The 23,140-nt window shown below is 40.1% G+C and overlaps 1 protein-coding gene and 1 pseudogene across 1 annotated transcript in view; one reads left to right on the forward strand and one right to left on the reverse strand.

Annotated features, from left to right (window-relative positions):
* The window catches only part of SLC45A2 (solute carrier family 45 member 2), a 41,423-nt gene that overhangs the window by 7,831 nt on the left and 10,452 nt on the right, over positions 1–23,140 (reverse strand). The window contains exons 3-4 of the mRNA XM_005556667.5: positions 11,699–12,024; positions 884–1,027 (exon numbers count right to left, since the gene is read on the reverse strand). Of these exons, the coding sequence (XP_005556724.3) occupies positions 884–1,027; positions 11,699–12,024 (470 nt within the window). The remainder of the gene's footprint in view (positions 1–883; positions 1,028–11,698; positions 12,025–23,140) is intronic.
* On the forward strand, positions 18,544–20,321 carry LOC102127651 (26S proteasome regulatory subunit 10B-like; annotated as a pseudogene).

The following is a 23,140-nucleotide window of genomic DNA, read 5'->3' on the forward strand; positions in this document are numbered from 1 at the left end:
TGTTGAGGTACAAATGCAATGTAGTAAGAACCCATTCTCATGCACTCTGCTTCTCCACCCCTGGGGAGCAAATGTCCCTGCCTGAGGGACCCTTTCTAGCGTACAGAGCTGATGCTGTCATGACCAAGTCGCCCCTTCCATCCTATCACATCTTCAGTCAAGGACCTATCAGAAATCTAATGCTTGCTGCATCAGGTCTCAGCAACACTCTCTTGCATCCTTAACATTCCTCCTTCCATCTGACAGCTGGTCCCACCTTACTTAGGTAATCCCACCACTCATCTTCTGCTACAGTCAATCGGCTTCTGACTCACCTCCACATGGGCCATTCCTGTTCCTGCTTGGAATGTTTTCTCCCTCTCTCATACTCCTCTAACTCCTACTAACCCTTCAAGGCCCAGACCATACTGCACTTTTTTATTTGTATTTATTATTATATTTTATTTTTTAAGAGACAGGGTCTTGCTCTGTCACTCACAATGGAGTACAGCAGCACAATCATAGGTCACTGCATGCTTAAACTCCTGGCCTCAAATGATTCTTCCACCTTGGACTCCGAAAGTACTGAGATTACAGGCATGATCCACCATGCCCAGCCTGAGCCCTGCCCCTCCTTCTTGAAGCCTGCCATGATTGGTACGGCTCACATCAATTTGCCCTATTTGTTGCATTTGATTAAATACTGGCAGGCTTCGTAGTGTCCTCTAGTTGTCCAGGGTATAGTGGCATGTTTCTAGACCTGTCTGTAAGCCAGCTTCTTGATGGTACTCTTTCCTACATTCTTACTGTGCCAATCTTAGAGGATAACCCAGAAGAACCTCAACAGGTATTAATGGAGTAAATGATGTGTAACAGTGAGTGTGTGCACAGACACGTTCATTACCTGGCCCATGAAATCTGTGAAGAAAAGCATGTTGGACAGGAAGGCCGTCCATCCAATGAGGTGGCTGATGCAAAGGTAGCGGTAGTGAGAAGGCATGCTCACCAGTGCTCTCAGCAGTGACTTTAATGTCATTTCCCTGCAAGTCTGAAATAAAACATGAAACAGAGGTGTGACCTTCACTGCAGAAACTCAGCCTGCTAAGGGAGCCAGAGCGCACAGCCATATTATGTATTTGTCAGTCAGCCATCACACGAAGTGTCACTTTTCCTGGACATGGAACTAGGTTTCCCTGGAGTAGACTCACAGGAGGTATTCTGTTAACCGTGAGTGACGGCTTAGCAGTTTCAGGCCCAGAATGAGGCTTTGGACCCAAAGGCAAAGAGAATGAGAATGACGCTAGCTTCAGGCCAAGGTGTAGGAGACATTGAGCATCCTATCTCTGAATGACAGAACTGCTACACAAGGACAAAGCTCACAGTCATAAGCCAGCTCTTAGATGATTATAATTCTTGGGTCTCTTAACTATGAGAGCACAGTAGGCAAATCCAAGATGTCTGTCATGATCTTGGTCCCCTAATGTCATCTCTGTGATTATGTGCTGTTACATGGCAAAGGGATTTGCAGATATATTAATAATTAAGGTAACTAGTCAGCTGACCTTAAGTTAATTGAAAGGGAGATTATCTGGGTGATCCTAACCAAATCCCATGATCCCTTGAAAAGTACAGAATTTTCTCCAGTTGGTAGTAGAAGGGAAAGTCAGAGCAACTCAAAGCATAAGAAATGCCTGCTTTGAAGGTGGAGGGAGCCACATGAAAAGGACCTGAGAGTGACATTTAGGGGCTGAGAACAACTCCAGGCCAACAGTCCACAAGAAAGCAGGGACCTCAGTCCTAAAACCACAGGGAACTGCATTCTGCCAACATCCTGAATGTGCTTAGAGGCAGGCTTCTCCCACTGAGCTTCCAAATGAGAATACAGCTCTGCTAACACTTCGACTTCACACTTGTAAGACCTTGTGCAGAAAACCTAGTGCAGCTCACCCAGGCCTCTGATCTACGGAACTGTGAGATAATAAACTGATGTTGTTTTAAGCAGCTAAGTTTGTGAAAATTTTTTATTTACTAGAGCATTAATACAGAGAGCCAGTCAGCTCCCTGTTCTTAGCCAGCTGTCTCCACCCGGGTTATTTCTCTGGATTCTAATGATAGCAGAAATGTGTTAATGAGCCCTAATTGAGTTAGAAGTAAGAACAATGTAGAACTCAAATATATATATTTATACACACACACACATGCGCACGCACACACACACACACACGAGGGGTCTTCAATATGTTAACAGAAAATGCATACTATGAAAAAATTATGTATGGATTTCAAAAAAATTTTTGAAGCAAAATAAACTCATACTAACTTGCTATAGTATGTCTGAAGAAGATTTAGTTTGAGGCACCAAGAAGGATAAGACATCAGTTTGAAAACAGCCCCTAACAGAGCCACGTGAATTCTACCAAAATTGAAGCTGGAATAAACATCACTTATGGTGAAGCTTTGGTGGAAGAATGGTGAAATCACATATATTTTTTTTAAGTTTATGAAGACAATGTCCCAAAGAAATCAGCAGTTTACAAACGGATAACTCATTTTAGGAAGGAACCAGATGGTGTTAAAGATGAAGTCCTCAGGGGCAGACCATCCACATCAATTTGCAAATAAAAAAGTTAATCTTGTTTATGCCCTAATTGAAAAGGACTGACAATTACTGGCAGAAACAATAGTCAACACCATAGACATCTCAGTTGGTTCAGTTTACATAATTGTGACTGAAAAGTTAAGGTTCAGCAAACCTTCCACTCAATGAGTACCAAAAGTATCGTGCCCAGATCAACTTCAGACAAGAGCAGAGCTTTCAGTGAAAATTTTAAACATGTAGGATCAAGATCCTGAAACTTTTCTTCAAAAAGTTGTAACAGGAGATGAAACATGGCTTTATCAGTATGATCCTGAAAACAAAGCACAATCAAAGCAATGGCTACCAAGAGATAGAAATCGTCCAGTCAGAGCAAAAGCAGACGGGTCAAGAGAAAAGACCATGACAACAGTTTTTTGGGGATGCTCAGGCATTTTGCTTGTTGACTTTCTGAAAGGCCAAAGATTGATACTATCTACTTACTATGAGAGTGTCTTGAGAAAGTTAGCCAAAGCTTTAGCAGAAAAACACCCATAAAAGCTTCGCCAGAAAGTCTTTGTCCACCATAACAATGCTCCTGCTCATTCCTCTCATCAAACAAGGGCAATGTTGTGATAGTTTTGATGGAATGTCTTTAGGCATCAACTCTACAGTCCTGATTTAGCTCCTTCTGACTTCTGTTTCATAATCTTAAAAAATCTATGAAGGGCACCCATGATTTTTCAGTTAATAATGTAAAAAAGACTGCATTGACATGGCTAAATCTCCAGGACCCTCAGTTCTTTAGGGATGGGCTAAATGCCTGGTATCATTGCTTACAAAAGAAAGCAATGAACTCAATGGAGCTTATATTAAGAAGTAAAGTTTATTCTTTTTAAGTTTTATCTTCTCATTTGATTTTTCCATTGACTTTAGGAAGGCCCATTCCACACACATATATGTAAAAAATGAATATATAGGCCCCTGATTATTTAATTTAGATTTAAATTAGGTTAAAACCAGAAGCTATAGTTTTTTTGGTTTCAGAAACATGGAGAGAATGAGAAACTTTAAACTATTGATACAATTGTTTTGAAATACCAAGAATGATAATAGCCTTTAGCATCTTGTCATATAAGAGAAGAAAGAAACCTTGGGAATATTAAGTGATTAGCTTCCCTGAAGACACTGATACCATAAACATCAGATGAAATTTGGTAATGGGTCTTTCTTGTCATATTTTTATTTATTCTGAATCATGACATTGAGTACTGGCTAGTTTATAAGACAGTCTACTGAGATTTTCTATTTTAACTGTAACAGCATATTTTTTATACTTCTTAACCTTATACAATCATGCATTTTACTTCTTTGTTGTGGAAAATTATATTCACCCATTTTAGTTCTGTTGTGTAAGTTGATTTTTTCAAATTCATCAGTCTTGCAGTATCTAGCCCACTGACCATAACTATAGTCATTTTCTGATAATAAGTGTTAAACACTACAGGCATGTCCCTGGATTGAAGGAAAATAACTGTTTTTCTGCAAGTAGAATATGGTACCTGTAAAAATAAATGATTATAACAGAAATGAAGTTCAGAATTACTACTTTTTCCTCAACCACAGAAAGAAGCAGCTAACAACATAGCCCAAGAAACAACAGCCTGGTTTTCATGCCTCCAACTAGATGGTTTGTCTTCACTTTCCTTCCTCTCTTTCCAAAAATGCAAAACTGAGAAAGTGAATCTGGCCAACAAGTATTCAGCCTCATTCTAAATATTAATATATGCTTCTGACTTATACATAATTTTCAGCCTGCTTTCATTGTTAGCCTAATTTGTCCTTTCTTCTAAAAATAAATATGAGCTTTCAAAATGTGCCTAGTGTTTCTGTAAAAGCTGGGAGTGTAAATATTCAAAGCCCCTTTGTATATTGTAACTCAGAATAAAAACTCAGCTGGCATATTATTCCTGACTCATCAATTCCCTTGTAAAACCCTTTTAATCATTCTGAAACCTTGGGAGTTGTTTTACTGCATTTATTTTGTACCACTGTCAGCTGTAGACTGGGTGGTGATGAATTTACAAGCAAAAAAGGTACAGAGTCTATCAGGGAGAAAGAAAACTTCACAAATGTGCCCTCAAAAGGAGACTATTTAAATGTTAAAGGGAGCAACTGATGGCATGGAGGAATTGGAGATAGATTTTATGAGATCTGGTTTAAACTTGTGAAATAATTCAGCCCTCTTGCCATTAAAAAAAAAAAAATTTTGTTCTTAAATTACACAGCCACCCTTATTTTGGAAAGCAATGTCTTTGGCAAGCAATAACAGCCCTGCAGCCTTGGCCCTGACCCTGGAAACATGCAGACTTCTTTTGCTTGACTGGAGACCTCCCAGGGCACACATTTGGAAGAGAAGTGCGAATCCATGGCTTTGAGAGTAAGATGTATTACTCTGTGCTTTATTCTTACTTTATCTTTTTGTCTTATTTTATTTGCTTATTTATTTATATTTTTAGAGGTGGGGTCTCACTCTGTTGCTCCGATAAGTGTGCAGTGGCATGATCACAGCTCACTGCAGCATCAAACACTTGGGCTCAATGCATCCTCCCACCTCGGCCTCATGAGTTGCTGGGACTACAGGAATGAGCCACTGCATTGGTCTCAATTTGTTTTTTAAACCAAATAATGAAATCATTCAGAGCCTGCAACATTTTTTATGTGGCCCCTACTAGAAAGTTCGTAGTATCTGTTGTATTTATTTTTGTACTCGTGTGGGAGTTCCATGCCTTTCAAAAGGCTTCCACTCAGTTGATTTCATTTGATCCTCACAGTAGCCTCTGAATGGGTGAGACAACCCCTGTCTATGCAACTCTTGGAGGGGGAGTCCCAGTCTATCTAAGGGGACATCAAAGAGGCAGATAACCTATCAGGGTGTTATCTGTTATCACGTATATACTTACCTTTAGTAAAACTCCATCTTGTTTTGTTCCCCAAACCACCACATTATTTTAAAATTTTTGCTTTCACATTATTTGATTACTTTTTTCCTTATTTTTTATCTATTATAGAAATTTTGGATGTATTGCAGAATTTAAAAATAGAAAATTAGAGCTTCCTGTGAGCCTATCATCCAGACTTTTCATTTTTGGTATTATTTCCTTTCCATTTTTCCTCTATGTATACAGCTTTGTTTTCTCCCAAAATAAAGATTGTTTTGTGTATGTAATGTATATTTTACCTGATACATTTTTATTAAACCTTCAGAAACATATATTTTTAATGACTGCATGAATTTTATCATATAGATATTCCATGATTCTCTGGCTGTCCTGCATAAATGCACAAAGGGCTCCAGTCCAACTAGGAATCTTAGAGTTCTGGTTTGTTGGTGAAGGAGGGGCAAGGAGTATAGGTATTATCCACCAAGCAGCCTGGTGTCAGGAAAGAGGGTTGAGTCCAGGCATTAGGAGACCTAAAATCTCATATTTTCTCCACTTGTGTGATCGAGATAAAATGAAGGCTTTATCCCAATGATCTCATAGTTCCTCCTTGCACTCTTATAGTTATGGAAAACACTGCACTCATCCTAAAATAGGAGCTACTGTTGGAATCAGATGAATAGATCACTCTCTTCAACTGCATTCTCCTATCAAGTGGCATGGGGAGAGGCAGGTTGATGTGCTGTGGCAACTCAATTCCAAGGCAGTCACGGTGATAGAATGAGGCCTTCTTTCAGCAGATCATACTCAACCATTTTGCCAATTCAAACATAAGCAGTGTCGAAGTTTACTTTTGCTTTTATTTTGGAAAAATGCTAAGCAAATGAACAGAGTAAACAATACTGGAGGAAGCGCTTGATCTCAAGGAAAAACTACTTACAGAATTTTATAACTAACAGCTAAGATGTATTGCTTTTATTCATATACATAACTGAATACAAAAAAATGAGGTTTTCTACTGACTATACATAGCAAAAAAAAAAAAAAATCCTTAAAATACCATTAAAATAAAGTACAGTTTTTAGTTTTGTAAACCACTTAGCTAAATGTAATGTGGTATCCTAGATTGGATCAGAAAAAGGATATTACCAGAAATGGGATAGCTGGATCAAATGGTAGTTCTACTTTCAGTTCTTTTTCTTTTTCTTTTTTTATTGTACTTTAAGTTCTAGGGTACATGTTCACAACGTGCAGGTTTGTTACATATGTATACGTGTGCCATGCTGGTGTGCTGCACCCATTAACTCGACATTTACATTAGGTATATCTCCTAATGCTATCCCTCCCCCAACCCCCCACCCCACAATAGGCCCTGGTGTGTGATGTTCCCCTTCCTGTGTCCAAGTGTTCTCATTGTTCAATTCCCAGGTGAGAACATGCAGTGTTTGGTTTTCTGTTCTTGCAATAGTTTGCTGAGAATGATGGTTTCCAGCTTCATCCATGTCCCTACAAAGGACATGAACTCATCCTTTCTTATGACTGCATAGTATTCCATGGTGTATATGTGCCACATTTTCTTTATCCAGGCTATCATTGATGGGCATTTGGGTTGTTCCAAGTCTTTGCTATTGTGGATAGTGCCGCAATAAACATACATGTGCATGTGTTTTTATAGAGCACGATTTGTAATCCTTTGGGTATATACCCAGTAATGGGATGGCTGGGTCAAATGGTATTTGTAGTTCTAGATCCTTGAGGAAACGCCACACTGTCCTCCACAATGGCTGAACTAGTTTACAGTCCCACCAACAGTGTAAAAGTGTTCCTACTTCTCCAAATCCTCTCCAGCACCTGTTGTTTCCTGACTTTTTAATGATTGCCATTCTGACTGATGTGAGATGGCCATCAGGGAAATGCAAATCAAAACCACAATGAGATACCTTTCAGTTCTTTAAGGAATTGCCACACTGTTTTCCATAGTGGTTGTACAAGTTTACATCCCCACCAGCAGTGTAGAAGTGTCCCCTGTTCACTGCATCCACATCAACATCTATTTTTGTATTATTGCCATTCTTGTGACATATATATATGTGTGTATATATATACACACACACACATATATATACATATATATATATCACAGTTTTTTTTTTTTTTTTTTTTTGAGACAGAGTCTTGCTCTGTCGCCCAGGCTGGGGTGCAGTGGCCGGATCTCAGCTCACTGCAAGCTCCGCCTCCCGGGTTTAGACCATTCTCCTGCCTCAGCCTCCCGAGTAGCTGGGACTACAGGCGCCCGCCACCTCGCCCGGCTAGTTTTTTGTATTTTTTAGTAGAGACGGGGTTTCACCGTGTTAGCCAGGATGGTCTCGATCTCCTGACCTCGTGATCCGCCCGTCTCGGCCTCCCAAAGTGCTGGGATTACAGGCTTGAGCCACCGCGCCCGGCCCACAGTTTTTTATTCACTCTTTGATTGATGGGTATTTAGGTTGGTTCCACGTTTTTGCAATTGCGAACTGTGCTGCTGTAAACATGAATGTGCAAGTATTTTTTATATATATGATGGAATAGTACTCAGCCATAAAAGGAATGAATTAATGGCATTCACAGTGACCTAGATGAGATTGAAGAATATTATTCTAAGTGAAGTAACTCAGGAATGGAAAACCAAACATTGTATGTTCTTAGTCAAAAGTGGGAGCTAAGCTATGAGGATGCAAAGGCATAAGAGTGACACAATGGATGTTGGGGACTCAGGGGGTAAGGGTGGAAAGGCGATGAGGGATAAAAGATTACAAATTGGGTGCAGTGTGTACTGCTTAGGTGATGGGTGCACCAAAATCTCACAAATCACCACTAAAGAACTTACTCATGTAACCAACCGCCACCTGTTCCCCCATAACCTGTGGAAATTTTTTTTTTAAAAAAAGGACATTAGTAGAAAAACGGTGAAATTCAAATAAGTCTGCTGTTTACCTAACAGTACTGAAGCAGTGTTAATTTCTTAGTTTTAACAAATGTACATGGTTGTCTATGACGTTAACATAAGAGAGAAGCTGGTAAAGCATAGATAGGAACTCTCTCTACTATCTGCAACTTTTTTGTAAATCTAAAATTATTCAAAAATTAAACTTTGATTAAGAAAACAAAATAACACATAGGCACGCTTTGCTAGGTGACAACTCCATGGGGTAGAACAAGGGCTCTGGTGTTCACTACAGTCTTCTGATGCTCAGCATTGGGTCTGGCAGGGGTAACTAATAACTATTGAATGAATAAAATAATGTACAAGTGGATGAACCATGCACACAGTGCAACCCATTCCAAGAAATCTTATTGTTCACCCAAATACACCCTCCTCTTTATTCCCTGTAGTCAGTAGTCAGCAGCCAGATTAATATCAAAAACAAAAAAGACCAAAAAAAAAAAAAAAAAAAAAGCTAACATCAGTGAGTCCTCTGCCCCACTAGTTTTGATGGACCTCCATCATCTACCTAATAAAATTTTAGTTCTTATGCTGGCATTCAAAAGCATCCAAAATCTGTCTCCAATTTGCTTTCCTAACTTTAGTTCTAAAGTTACAAACTCTATGATCTACAGTACCACTTACACTTTCTGCAAATATGCTTCACGCTTTTAAAATATATTTTTTTTTAATATCTGTGGCTTTGCTGATGCTCTTCTGTCAGAATTATTTTTCCCCAAAAATATCTATTCAAATCCTAACTATCATTCAAGGCAGAACTCAGGGGCGATCACCTCCATGACCCCTCTCTCCATTTATTTAGGCACAATCCTTCCCTCTTTAAAACTAAAAGCAATTGTTATTATGCCATTTGTGGCCACCTTGGAAATGTGCCATTTGGGTCACCTACTGGAGAAAACACAGTTGATCGACAGCTCCGAATTCTGCCTTTCTGGATCCATTGCTCCTGTTCCTGCCAAGGAACTCTGTTCCTGTACCTGTTCCTCTCAAGGTCACCCTTTTCCTGGCTGTTCCCAGATAGTGACTAAGCAAGACGGCGGGTATTAGTGCTAGCCTGTTCCTACAAGAGCTGGGACTCCTCTAAGGAGCAACTTTGGCTGGAGGACTCCCATTTGGCCTGGGTGAAGCTTTCTTGGAACTTCACTGCATCTGAGAGGCTTCCTACCCTATCCTCTTTCCTTTCCTTTCTCCTTTCACAGATGTTTGACTTACATCAAGATAAGAAGACTTTCCCTTCCTATTTCTACTTTCTCCACCTTATCTTTCATGCTGTTTTCTCCAATGAATCTCTTACATGTCAAATCCTATCTTGGTGCCTTTTTAAAAGATCTGAACTGATACATTGTTTCTATAGAATTTACCATGTTCTATCATGGATTATGAGTCATGATATAAACGACTTATTCCACCTGTTTGGCTATAAATTCTTGGGCATATAGACTGGACATCTGTCAGTTTTATGGTCCCCAAATATCTAGTACAGCACTTTGCACATACTCAGTACCCCAAGCTGTTTGTTAAATGAATAATGATTAGGCCGGGCGCGGTGGCTCACGCCTGTAATCCCAGCACTTTGGGAGGCCGAGGCGGGCGGATCACAAGGTCAGGAGATCGAGACCACGGTGAAACCCCGTCTCTACTAAAAATACAAAAAATTAGCCGGGCGCGGTTGTGGGCGCCTGTAGTCCCAGCTACTCGGGAGGCTGAGGCAGGAGAATGGCGTGAACCCGGGAGGCGGAGCTTGCAGTGAGCCGAGATCGCGCCACTGCACTCCAGCCTGGGCGACAGAGCGAGACTCCGTCTCAAAAAAAAAAAAAAAAAAAAAAAAAAAATAAATAAATAAATAAATAAATGAATAATGATTATAATGTGTTGATATACTTACGTGAAGTTTGAAAAAGTGTCTTTGCATGCTTTTTCTTGGTTGAACATCCTAACAATCCTAGAAAATAGACTGGCCAAATCAACAAGAGAAGCTGACCTCACAGGAAGGTGAGATTTACTGAGCTTGTCTGAAAGTTGTTGGAGTCCAGATTTGTGTCCCCTGTTTGTGTTTAAAGCACTCAGTGTTCTGTCCGGGTCATAATAACAAGACCTAAACCCAACAGCTTACTATGTGGTAGCAAACACTCTAAGTAACTTTACATGGATTAGCCCCTGCGACCTGCACAAAACCCTTGTAGGTAGATGGAATCATTTTCTCATTTAACAGAAATGTAAATACCCAAAGTCATGCAATCCAGAGATGGTATAGCCAGGATTTAAGCACTGCGCTCTTTATCTTTAGGTTCCCCTACAGTAAGTAGTTATTTGTGATTCATTGAATGAATAACACAGGTCAGCAGCTAGAGGAACCAAGATTTGAACTTAAGTCTTCTACAACCTTTTGTCAATCAAGGAATCCTTTGTTCTATATCCCTGAGGTTTTAGCATTCAATTTTAGCTTGAAGGTAAATGCAATTACTTCCTCTGTGTTGTCCAATAGAACTTTCTACAATGATGAGAATGTCTTACATCTGCACCGTCCTATATTTTAGCTATAAGCCTATGGGGCCTTTGAACATTTGAAACGTAGCTAAAGCAACTGAAGAAATGAAGTTCTAATTTTATTTTTATTTTAATTTAAATAGTCCCATGGGATTATTAGCTACTATATTGCTCAGCTTCATTCTAGTCTCTTCTCTGATCATTTCATCTGAACGTGGTCTCATTTCTCTGGCAGTTAGTTGAGTTTTATTTCAGATTTTAAGCTGATGAATTCTCTGTGCAGTTCACTTAAAATGAACTAAAATATCCAGTCAACTCATGACAGGTAAATTCAATATGCCCAACTCAGTCACCAACCCAAGGATGCTACCATTTGGTGGAAAAAATTTCTAATTTATGATCCTAATCTAAGAGGATATTTCTTCTGGCCTAAGGATGATTTTAGCCTTCTCTTGTGGCCTAACCTTTCTCAATTGGCTTCATCTTCCTTGGTTGGATGCTCTAAGAGGAGTAAGAGACAGGATGACCAGAGGAAAATGCAGACATTTTTCTTTGACATATAAAATTTTACTTCCAAGGGATGATAGCTACTGGGAATTTGGGAATTCAGTTAGACTCCACAAAACTCTTCACATCAAACAAACACACAAAACAAAGAATTTTTTTAAAAAAGAAGAGAACAAAGAGCAAGAATATTTTTCCCATGTAAAGAAAAAAATGTTGCATCTTTACCTGTTCAGCATGATTTTTGTTTTTTGCTCCCTGCATTGCCAGCTCTCGATTTACATAACCATTTTTAACTTTCTCGATAGAACCATACTCGTACATTCCATCTGATGACAATGGAGGGTCCTGAGGGGTTTGCTGTGGGGGAATGCCCTTTGCAACATCTGTAAGTGGGGCTTCAGAGATACTGCACAGATGAACAATAAAACACAAAGTGAGCACCAATGCAGAGAAGAAGAACATGACCTGGAATTCTGTACCCAGCAGTCTTCCCAGTTCCAGATGGGCCCAGTCTATAGCACCCGAAAGGTAACCCAGGGCACCTCCGAAACCTGGAAAGCAAAAAAAGCTGTGTTAGCATATTTAGCAAATTATTGTTCATTTTCCTCATGCATAGACACTCCCCTTCAGTGGGAAAACTCCCTAAAGACAGCAGAGGCAGCCTGGAGATGATTGGAAAAGCAATACAGCAAGAGGCTGAAAAACACGCAGCCAGGCAATGTGGATTCAAGTTTTGGCTCTAGCATTTACTTGGTGAGACCTTGGGCTTCCTCACCCAGAACATGGAGGTAATAGTAGAAGAGTAACCTACTCTTAGGGTCATGGTTTGAAAATAGAAAGTGTTCAGGATGGGGCCAGACACATAGCAAGGACTTACTAAGTATTGCTACCATCAGAGATACTGTGACCTTTCCAAAGTGCATTCTCTAGACTGTTTTTGAACTTAAATTTCTCACCAGAAAAAGCCCCAAAGAAAACCAATTTATGGCAGCAATAAAATTAAATGACTTGTAGTTTCTCTATTATTAAGCTTCCTGGGATGACGTAAGCTTGCAAAGTTCAAACACCCTCAAAAGCTGTCTTTCTTCCTCTCTTAGAAGCTAAAGGTACTTGTTCCCAGTTGATAGCTGGGAACAGGAAATAATGAGAACAAAAGTTTACACACGAATTTTTAAAACTCCTATTCTCATTTCACAGGACTCCAACCTGAGGTCTTTTTGGTGCTTGTTTTATCTTCTCAGGCTTAAACATAGTGTCACTTGAGGGATACTGAGGAAAGGCTCCTCAAAATCTATCCCACCCTAATTATCTGATATTTAAAATCCAATTATTAGTTATTCCTTTTTTGAGTTTCTGTTTTAAAATACACGTGTTCCTGGTATGGGCAAGAAATTACTCAGCACCAAAGTAGTAACTGTTCCTCAGATGTTCCTTCTGGTGCAGACATTAGTGACTTCTGATAAAGGTGGGAAGATAGCATGGTGGGGGAGGGGACAGTGGACATACTACAGGATGTCAAGGGAATTAAAGAGTTGAGTGCCGGACATATCCTCTACATATGTCACAAACTTATGTAGGGCTGATCCTCCTGTCAAAATTCTTTAAACATCAAACTCCCATCATGCCTACCAACCACAATTTATCTAGCTGAACAGATCAGCTTTCATTTTTGTTTTTGATTTTGTGTGTGTGTGTGTATGAGTGAAGTCTCTATTTTATTTCTCAGACAAGTACAATATCTTCACAAGCTAGAGAATCAAGGAAGAAAACAGAACTAAAGGAGTTCCTCTCTAATCCTAAACATCTAAAGTTACATAAACCCTGACCTCAAGAACACAAACCTGAATGCCAAGTACCATGAATCCTAGTTTGTTCAAATTAGTGAAAGAGTAGACGATTTTGGTCACTTCATATTCTGGTTAGTTTCAATTTAACATAGAGACTATTTATGGAGGATCAACAATCTAATCATTGCATTCCAAAAATAAATCATCCTTAGCATGTCCTGAATGCTGACGTGTTTTAAGGCAGAATTATAAGAAATTGTGGCCCATGGGGCACAGTGAAGTAAGACATATAGTCTCTGGAATCAAGAAATTTATGGTCTAGTTATGTGTGATGAGCATATACATAAACAGAAAATTGACAGATGACAGTGAAGTGCCCAGAATTTGAGAGAAAAAGAAGGTCCTGAAACAGCCATACTCTATGACTGATTCAGAAGAATGTTCTGGGATTTGCGGTGCCTCTGGTTATTATTAGACAATGACTATTCAATTGTGGAGATGCAGAAGGTATCAGAAGTCATGCATCAAGCCAGGCAATCAACCAATAAGAATGTATTAAGTCTGCTCCTCAACCCATTATGACAACAAAAATGTCTCTAGATATTGCCAAATATCTCTGAGGGAAGGAGGTTGAAAAGTGGCCCTTAGTTTAGAACCCCTGACCTAAGTCAACCCTATGACAGACACATTCCTTTTTTGAAACTATCATTTGTAAACAGATCAAGGGTTTCATATTGCCATTCAATTCTCTTATCACTTATGCCTCTATCCTTCAAATTTTTGTTCAGCTGAGCATTACTGGTTGCCTCAGTTGTAAGAATGTAGAGCAGAAGACCCTGCTCATTTGAAAGAATTGATATGTGAAATAAATCCTCCACTGTGCAATGGAATGGTAGTTTTATTTTATGGAAAAAAAATAAGGATACGCATATAATGATGGATTTATATTAGAGGTTAATTTGGACAATTGAGTCCTATAATTGGGAAGTTTCCTGATGCAGTTGCATGTCTACTGGTTTAGTTTAGTTCAATAAACATGCATCAAGCACTAAATATATGTAAATGACTCTACTAACTTCAGGGGATATAAACATAAACAAGACACAGTTTCCCATTTTTTCCCCAGAAGGTGGTTTCAAGTGGGAGAAGCAGATAATGGGAGAAGCTACATTCAAAATGGTAATAAATGATAAGCTAGAACTCAGAGCTGCGTACTCAGAGTACAAAGGAGTTTCGAAGAGTCGATTATTGGTGCTAGTTAATGGTATCAAAATAATGTCGATTATTAGTAAATCTGACAGGATTTCTCTTCATTAGCAATGAAGGTTATAAGAGTTCAATATATCAATGAATTAAAAAATTTTGGAGGTAAAAGGAGATTGGAAGAATTAGATCAGAAAGCTATGAGTTCTAGTGGCTCTGTGATGGAAGACCACACAGAGGGAAGAAGGGATTTGGAATCGTGCCTGATTTCCATTCCCATTTTTGTGCTTTCTAGTCACATGCTCTTGGGCACTTCTCTGAGAAACGAGGGTGGTGCTGCCTCTCCTCATCTGAATTTAGTGAGGATTAATGCAAATAATCCATGTCAAGCCCTAGTACATACCATGGCAGAACCAGGTCCCAAACTGAGCTCCCTGCTGACTTCCTACAGTAACCCTAATTCCAGAGCCTCCCCTAGAAGCAGGAGAAGATACCTACTGCACTGAACTGGCTGAAGACAGCCTGCCTGGAGCTTGCTGAAAAGACTTAGTCATTTTAGGACTGGTGATTAGAACTAGTGGATCATTCTGAGGGCTGAGACCTGAGCTTACCCCTGACCCTATTGTGGCATGTGGCAAGTATCAAGAAAGTAAAATATATCTCAAACATGGAAAGTGTAAAAATTGCAACTGCTTGATTTTTAAAATATTCCCCTAGAGCAGCCTTCTTAAACTTTAATGCATCACTCTTTGAGTGGCAGGTGACAGCAGTTTCCAACTAGTTTCCTTTCTTGAGAAATGGTACTTTGTTGTCACAGGATATTTGACCCACAGTTCATAACTGATAAAGCACAGTGATTTGCAGTCCTGTAAAAGTAAGGTAGTTTGCAGATATGAATAGGGTTTTTGTAGCCTGGTAGGGAAATTACTCCAAAAGTATTACAGAGGGGTTATACTTTTATTGTCTTGTAGAAGATGAACCAGGTTCATATTTAGTCTAACATTTTTTATTTTGCTAGTCACACACACACACACACACACACACACACACACACACATATTTCCTGCAAGAACCTGGGGGAACTCTTCTTATATCTTCCCCATTGGTTCCTTTATTAATATGTTAATTTAAAACTTTGACATATGCTATAACTTAGAGAATTATTAGCACTCTCTTATCTTAGGGAAGGAGGTAAAAAAAAATACAGGAAAATCTGTCTTATTTGTCCCAAAGCTACTGTTTTGAAGTACTTGTAGCTGCAAGTTACAATAGTACAACAGGACATGCCAGGAAAGCAAAGTGGGCCACTGGGGAATTATCCTAACAGAATATTAAGACAATGGAAAAAAAATATTTAAACTTTATCTATTTGCTGCCTCAGATATGATGAGGGCCAGTAGAGGGCTGTAGGAATTCATTAAAGGCTTTTCTTTTGCTTCTTCTGCTTAAGCCAAGGGTTTTATTTTCAAAGACAATCTCCCCAACAAAACCTAATTGTCTGTGCTATGATAAAGGCTGATAGTTTTACCATTTTACCACCTCCCACACCTACATCCAGACTGTATTTACCTCTGCTGCCAAAATCAGCCTCTTTGAGGCCCCTGGAAGCAATCACCAGGCTATTGGGCAAGCCATAAGCCAGAGTGTTTGGAGGACATCTGTTGCGACATTAGACAACGAGCTTTTACAAAGAAGGGCCGGAAGTCATCCAGCTGGCTCCTTTCTCACAAAGCCAGGCTGTATTGTCAAACTCAGGAGAATAAGTGGCTTTAGAAGACAGATGTCATATTTCATAACTAATGATGCAACTTGAACAATGGCACATCCTGGAAGAAGTCCAAATATATAGAAATATGTAAAAAATTTTCTTTAGTCCACAACTATGATAGGTAAAATGGGAAACTGGGAAACTGTCAGTACCAAGAAATCTAAAGGACGAAAGGAAACTCAAGATAGTCCATCTAGATCAAACTCTGCACCTACCATCTGCCTGTAACTGCCTGCAGCATCAGTGTGTGGCTTAGCAAGCTCAGCACAGGGCTGGCACAGCTCAAGTCGTGAGAGCTAGTTATGTGCTGTTTGCTACTTCCCTCTGAAGGAGGACAGACTACAGAACTCCCATCTTCCCATGGGGTTCATGAGAAAGTCGTTCTGATTCTTTTCTATATGTTGAAAAAAATAGCAGTGAAAGTATCAGATTAGGTTCATGCTTCCTACCTATTCCCAGCAGGTACATACTAAATCCTGGACAGTTAACATAAGTACCAGCTACTCTCTCTCTCTCTCTCTCATTCTGTGTGTGTGTGTGTGTGCGTGTGTGTGTGTGTGTTGTCCTTGACCCATTTGTTTATCAATAGAAATTGTTGGAGCACCTACCTTCACCAGGAACTGTGCTAGACACTTGAGATACATCAATGAGCAAGACAGACATGACCTCTGCCCTCTTGGAGGCTGAGTACAGGAAAATCAGTCAAAATGATACATGTGTTGTGTTCCCAATGAAAAGAAAAAAAAATTAAAACTAAAAAAATTTTAAAATTAAAATTAAAAAAAAAAAAATGATACATATGCTCTGGTCAAAGACAAGAGCTTGACCAGACAAGCTGATCTGATATTTCTTTAGGTTTACAAAGCAACTTTTCTCTTCAAAGATGCTAAGATAATATGTTTAAAATATTGTTCACTGTTTCCATCCCCCTGCCTGTAAACCTGGTTCCCTTTCTCTCATTGGGCCCTTCCTTCACATTTAAGCTGGGCCAGGATGCCTCATTGCTTTGAGGACAGGATGTAACAGTACAGAGCAGAGAAACAAGAATGGTTTGTCTTGCTTCTGAGTTCCAAAAGTCCTTAGGCTGCAAAGGCATAGAGAGTAGATTCATTAGGAAATGTGCTTTAAGCACCAGGCTTCCCAGGCTAGACAGAGAATTCATGATGGGTGCACACATATTGGTAAATCCCTTAGGCAGTGTTGGTCTTGCTGCCTGCTTGATGGGCCTAGCTAGAGTTGGAGCCTTCCCCTGGAAGGCTTGGGGGATCCAAGAGCAGAGAAGATAGGTGCCTCATTTCCTGGTCAGACCCCATGGAAGCATTAAGAACTCCAGGAAGAAAAGGCTGTGCAGGAGGTCAGGCATTAATTGGTCTCGTTCTGGAACCATTTATGGCTGTCTTGAGCTTTCTTAAAGTCTACAGAACTAATATTTCCAGTTCTGAGTTATAATGGCTCAGCACACTGTGAAGTATTTTGCAAAATGCTTTAACTCCTCCTAGTGGTGACCAGGGAGCACGGAGCACAAATGCTAAAATGAAAAAGCTCAGGACTAGAAGTCATCAGTTGAGTCAGACAGCTCCTGTGAGCCACAGCAAATCTTCTCGGTCCCCACCTGACTCCCTTGCTCCAGCAGCAGCTGCAGTGACCAAATCTAAGCCAGCTCTGGCCAGCTTTGCACTGGACAAATGCATCTAGATGGTGCCTAACCTGAGGGAAGACAGAAACAGCTGGGGTTCAGGACTTACAAAACCCATGGTACCACCCTTAGTCAGTCAGTACAGACTGGATTAATCTTCCCGCATTCATCCCCTACATGGAGAGTTATTTGGTGCCCTTCCTAAGCCTTCTCAGAGCCAGCTCTGTAATGCTTATTGTTTGGCTTGTTCCTCTCCACCATTTCCTTACTCTTGCTCTCTAGAATCCCTTCCCAAATAAACCATCTGTATACAAACCTCTGGGGTTCAACTTTTAGAGGAATCCAGATGAACTCATGAACCACATCTTTGGTTAGCTGGTTGGTTGGCTGGCTTGTTGGTTGGTTGGTTGGTTGATTTTGCCCCTAGTCTATTACTAACCAGCTGTGTGACCTTGGGTTAGACACTTTACCTCTCAACAACACAGCTTAATCATTGATAAAATGAGAATGTTAAAATTGAATATCCATCCCACCAATAGTTTTTGACCGCCTTCCATATTTCAAGTACTATTCAAGATAGTGGTCAATGAACAGGAAACACAATGTTCTTGTACTTGAGGAGCTTATATGATGGTTAGAGAGACAGACAAGAAACAATAAAGAAATGGCGCTTCTCATCATGGCAGACCCTAGAGATAAGATGTTTCAGGACTACTGCAAGAAGCTGCCGGAGTGCATGGAGATGGACGGCCATCTTAAGGAGCTAAGGAAACAATTCAAAGAATTTACCAAGCCATATGAAAAGCCTGAAAATGATCTGAAGGCCCTAAAAAGTGTTGGGCAGATTGTGAGTAATGTGCTTAAACAATTAACAGAAGAACAATTCATTGTTAAAGCTGTAGAGGGACCAAGACATGTTGAGAGTTGTTGTCGACAGCTTCACAAAAGTAGCTGAAGCCAGGAACAAGAGTTGCTTTGGATAGGACTATACTAACTATCATGAGATATTTACCAAGAGAGGTGGAGCCACTGATTTATAACCTGTCTCATGAGGATCCTGGGATGTTTCTTATTCTGAGATTGGAGGGCTATCAGAATAGATGCAGGAATTGAGGGGTTACCACTTAAAAACCCAGTTATTCCAGCATGTAGGAATAATACCTTTAAAAGGCTGTTTGTCATGTGGACCACCATAAACAGGAAAAACACTCTTGGCACACAAGCTATTGTTAGCCAGCTGAACTGCAATGTTTTTCCTTTTTTTTTTTTTTTGGAGACAGGGTCTCACTCTATTGTCCAGGCTGGAGTGCAGTACTGCAATCTTGGCTCACTGCAACCTCCACCTCCCCAGCTCAAGTGATCCTCCCACCTCAGCCTCCAGAGTGGCTCAGACCACAGGTGTGCACCACCACGCCCAGCTAATTTTTAATTAATTAATTAATTTTTATTTATTTATTTTGAGACGGAGTCTCATCTGTTGCCCAGGCTGGAGTGCAGTGGCATGATCTTGGTTCACTGTAACCTATGCCTTCTGGGTTCAAGCGATTCTCCTGACTCAGCCTCCTGAGTAGCTGGGATTACAGGCATGCACCCCCATGCCTGGCTAATTTTCGTATTTTTAGTACAGACAGAATTTCACCACGTTGGCCAGGCTGGTCTCAAACTCCTGACCTCAGGTAATCCACCCACCTTGGCCTCCCAAAGTGCTGGAATTACAGGTGTGAGCCACCGCACCCAGTTTCCCAGCTAATTTTTATATCTTCTGTAGAGATGGGGTTTCACCATGGTATCCAGGTCCACCTACCTTGGCTTCCCACAGTGTTGGGATTACAGCTGTGAGCCACCATGCCTGGCCAGGACTGCAATTTCTTAAAGGTTGTATCTAGTCCTATTGTAGCCAAGTACGCTGGTAAAAGTGCTCATTGGATCAGAGAAATGTTTAATTATGCCAGGGACCATCCACCATGCATCATTTTTATGGATGCAATAGATGCTATTGATGGTTGTCAGTTTTCCAAGGGTACTTCAGCTGACAAAGAGATTCGGATAACTTTTTGGAGTTACTGAATCAAATGGATGGATTTGATACTCTGCATAGAGTTAAAATAATCATGGCTACCAACAGACCAAATACACTGGATCTTGCTTTGCTGCATCCAGGAAGATTAGATAGAAAAAAAAATACATATTGATTTGCCAAACGAACAAGCAAGGTTAGACATATTGAAAATCCATGCAAGTCCCATTACAAAGCATGGTGAAATTGATTATGGAGCAATTGTGAAGTTTTCAGATGACTTTAGTGGAGGAGACCTGAGAAATGTTTGTACTGAAGCAGGTATGTTTGCAATTCATGCTGATCACAGTTTTGCAAAACAGGAAGGCTTCATGAAAGGTTAGAAAGTGGCTGATTCTAAGACGCTAGAGCTTAAATTGGACTATAAACCTGTGTAATTTACTTTTTGATGGCTATATAACAGACGTTGGCTTAATGTGAAAATAAAGTTAAAGAAAATAATATATGTATTGCCAATGATCTCATTAAAAGTGTATGAATAAAAATATGAGTAGGCTGGGCGTGGTGGCTCACGCCTGTAATCCCAGCACTTTGGGAGGCCGAGGTGGGCGGATCACAAGGTCAGGAGATCGAGACCATGGTGAAACCCCGTCTCTACTAAAAATAGAAAAAATTAGCCGGGCGCAGGGGCGGGCGCCTGTAGTCCCAGCTACTCGGGAGGCTGAGGCAGGAGAATGGCGTGAACCCGGGAGGCGGAGCTTGCAGTGAGCCGAGATTGCGCCACTGCACTCCAGCCTGGGCGACAGAGCGAGACTCCATCTCAAAAAAAAAAAAAAAAAAATATGAGTAACATCATACAAGTTAATATAGTAATTCAGTAATCCAACTTTTATGGTTGATAAGGAAGAAGTTTGTATGTTTGCTAATATCTCATTTATTGCAGCAGAAGTTACAAAAGAAGAATGTGTTGAAGCTTTTCATATTTGCTAGGTGAGCATTTTATAAGACATTGAAAATGGTTTGAGGTAGTAGGATAAGAAAGTATTTTTTATGACTTATTTTATATCATTTGTTTTCCTCATTCTAAAAAGTTGAATAAGATCTGTTTGATTCAGATCTACAAAAATAAATAAATGAAAAAATAATACCATGTCAGGTAATGATGGGTACCTCTGTGACGGGAGTCAGGGCTGGGGGTGTGTGTTTGTAATCAGAGTAACAAAGCAAGGAGGCCAAAAGTCAATTGCCGATTGGTACCTGGGAAAGCACTTTCGAGCAGAGGAAAGAGGGAGGACAAAGTCCCCCAGATTCCCGCTTCTCTAATCTGACTTTGAGATTCTTTGAGAGTTGTGTTGATCACATTTGAATGGAAAAGACATGGCAATTTGGAGACTCTATCACCCTAAATTGCATAAATCACCCTTATTATCCACAAGCTGAAATCCCTGTATCCTTGGTTTCTGCCCTGGCCACATCCTTTCCAAGTTGCCCAAATGAGGAGATGTGAAACTCTACCATGGGTGGAACTTCAAAGGTTTTGTTTGATGAAACAAAACCACTCATCTAGAGATGATTCATAAATGAGAAAAGATTAAAACAGTCTCACACATGAAATGGCTCCTTTTCACTGTGTAAAAAGTTTAGTCCAAGAGTCCCATGTTTCAATTTCATTTTTAAGACTCTTTTCTTAGCCCTTAGTCATTTACTATTTAGAGCATTTGTTGCATGTTCACATTTTTTCTGCATACTTTGAAGTATTAAAAAACAAAAGTTAAAAGAAGCTGATACCTGACAAGTTACCCATTCTTTTTCCAAAGATGTAGTGCGGCAAGTTTCTCACTGAGTCATTACAAATAAAATGTTTGCAGCCGTAGTGGAGATAGTGGAAATCAAGTGAATATAAACATTTGGTGTTTCATCTCTTTAGGAACCCTCTTTATACCTTTTAGAGGGTTCCTTGTGCTGTGCCTGTGACCCTTGCAAGGCAGTTAATAACTGACATGGTGTAGAGATTTGCAAGCCTGTGAATGAACGAAAGTTCAGAAATGCTGAGGCTACTCTGCAGTGAATAGGAGGAACCAGGAACTGAACAGGGCTGGCCTTTCCTGTTATGCCTGATCCCAGCCTCCCGCCAAGCAAGAAAGCCCACTGCTAGGAACAGTAAAGTCTTGGGTTCAAGCAGCAGAAATATGCTTGGTTAGACTCCCTGCGTATAAAAGAATTTCCAGCCTTCCCTGGTGAGTACCACTCTGTTAGCTCACTGGATTCCACAGCCTCAGGGGCACCCAGCAGTGAAGGATCTGTGTGGTGAGAAGATGCGGGTGGACCCACCAAACCTACCATGGCTACCACATATGCCAGGGATGGAGGAGGGTAGAGTTGCCTTTAAATATGAAAGACAGAAGCTAAAGGAATTAAATGTCTCCCTAGGAGCCAGTACAGTCTTTTCTCTAGAAAATCTCAAAAAATGTCAGAAATATGCTGGGAAATATTTTGGTAATGAACCCTTGGACGCTTATTTATGAAGCATTTGGAAATGCTGGGCCAGAACTACAGTCCTGAAACAAACAAAAAGAATTTCAATTTACTGGGATGATTGGATTCCTTGGGTGAATAATATTTTGCTGTTGATGAAAAATCAAAATGGGCCCTGACACTGAACATGCCTTTGCCAGAAAATGTTTGTTTCAAGTGGAATGCTGTAGTTATCTCTTTGCCAAGGGCATGTAAATTCAGGAAGTTTGGCGTGTATGCAAAGACAGGGCAGAGTGACAAGGCCCTGCTTGTTATTTTCACTCATCTTTTAATGCAGTTTTTAGTTCAGAGTGAGGATATCACAGTGGGGTCACATATCCCACATTTGACTCATCGGAATTCAACTATTCACACTTTGAACACAGGGAGGAAGAGAGAGATTACAAGAAAGACAAGAGTAACATTTTAAATAGTATGGGTAATTCTATTAATTTCAGGAGTAAACATTAAAGGAGAGATAAATCTGCATATATATATATATATATATATATATGCAGGTTTGTACACACAAAACAAAGCATATTGTATTTTAGGAGTAATCTAAGAGATATTTACGAATAATGTCGACGGTCACTGTCACTGAGTCAGGGACTTTAGAATCAGCCTTAAACAAAGTGAGAGACTCCATGCACTGTCCTACAAGAGGAAGATGTTTTAAGTTGTTTTTCTAGTCGGGGAAAGAAGTTGCTTTGAGCCATCCACACAACCTCAGCTGTTCCCA

The sequence above is a fragment of the Macaca fascicularis genome, chromosome 6, assembly GCF_037993035.2.
Source record: "Macaca fascicularis isolate 582-1 chromosome 6, T2T-MFA8v1.1".
NCBI classification, from domain to species: domain Eukaryota; kingdom Metazoa; phylum Chordata; class Mammalia; order Primates; family Cercopithecidae; genus Macaca; species Macaca fascicularis.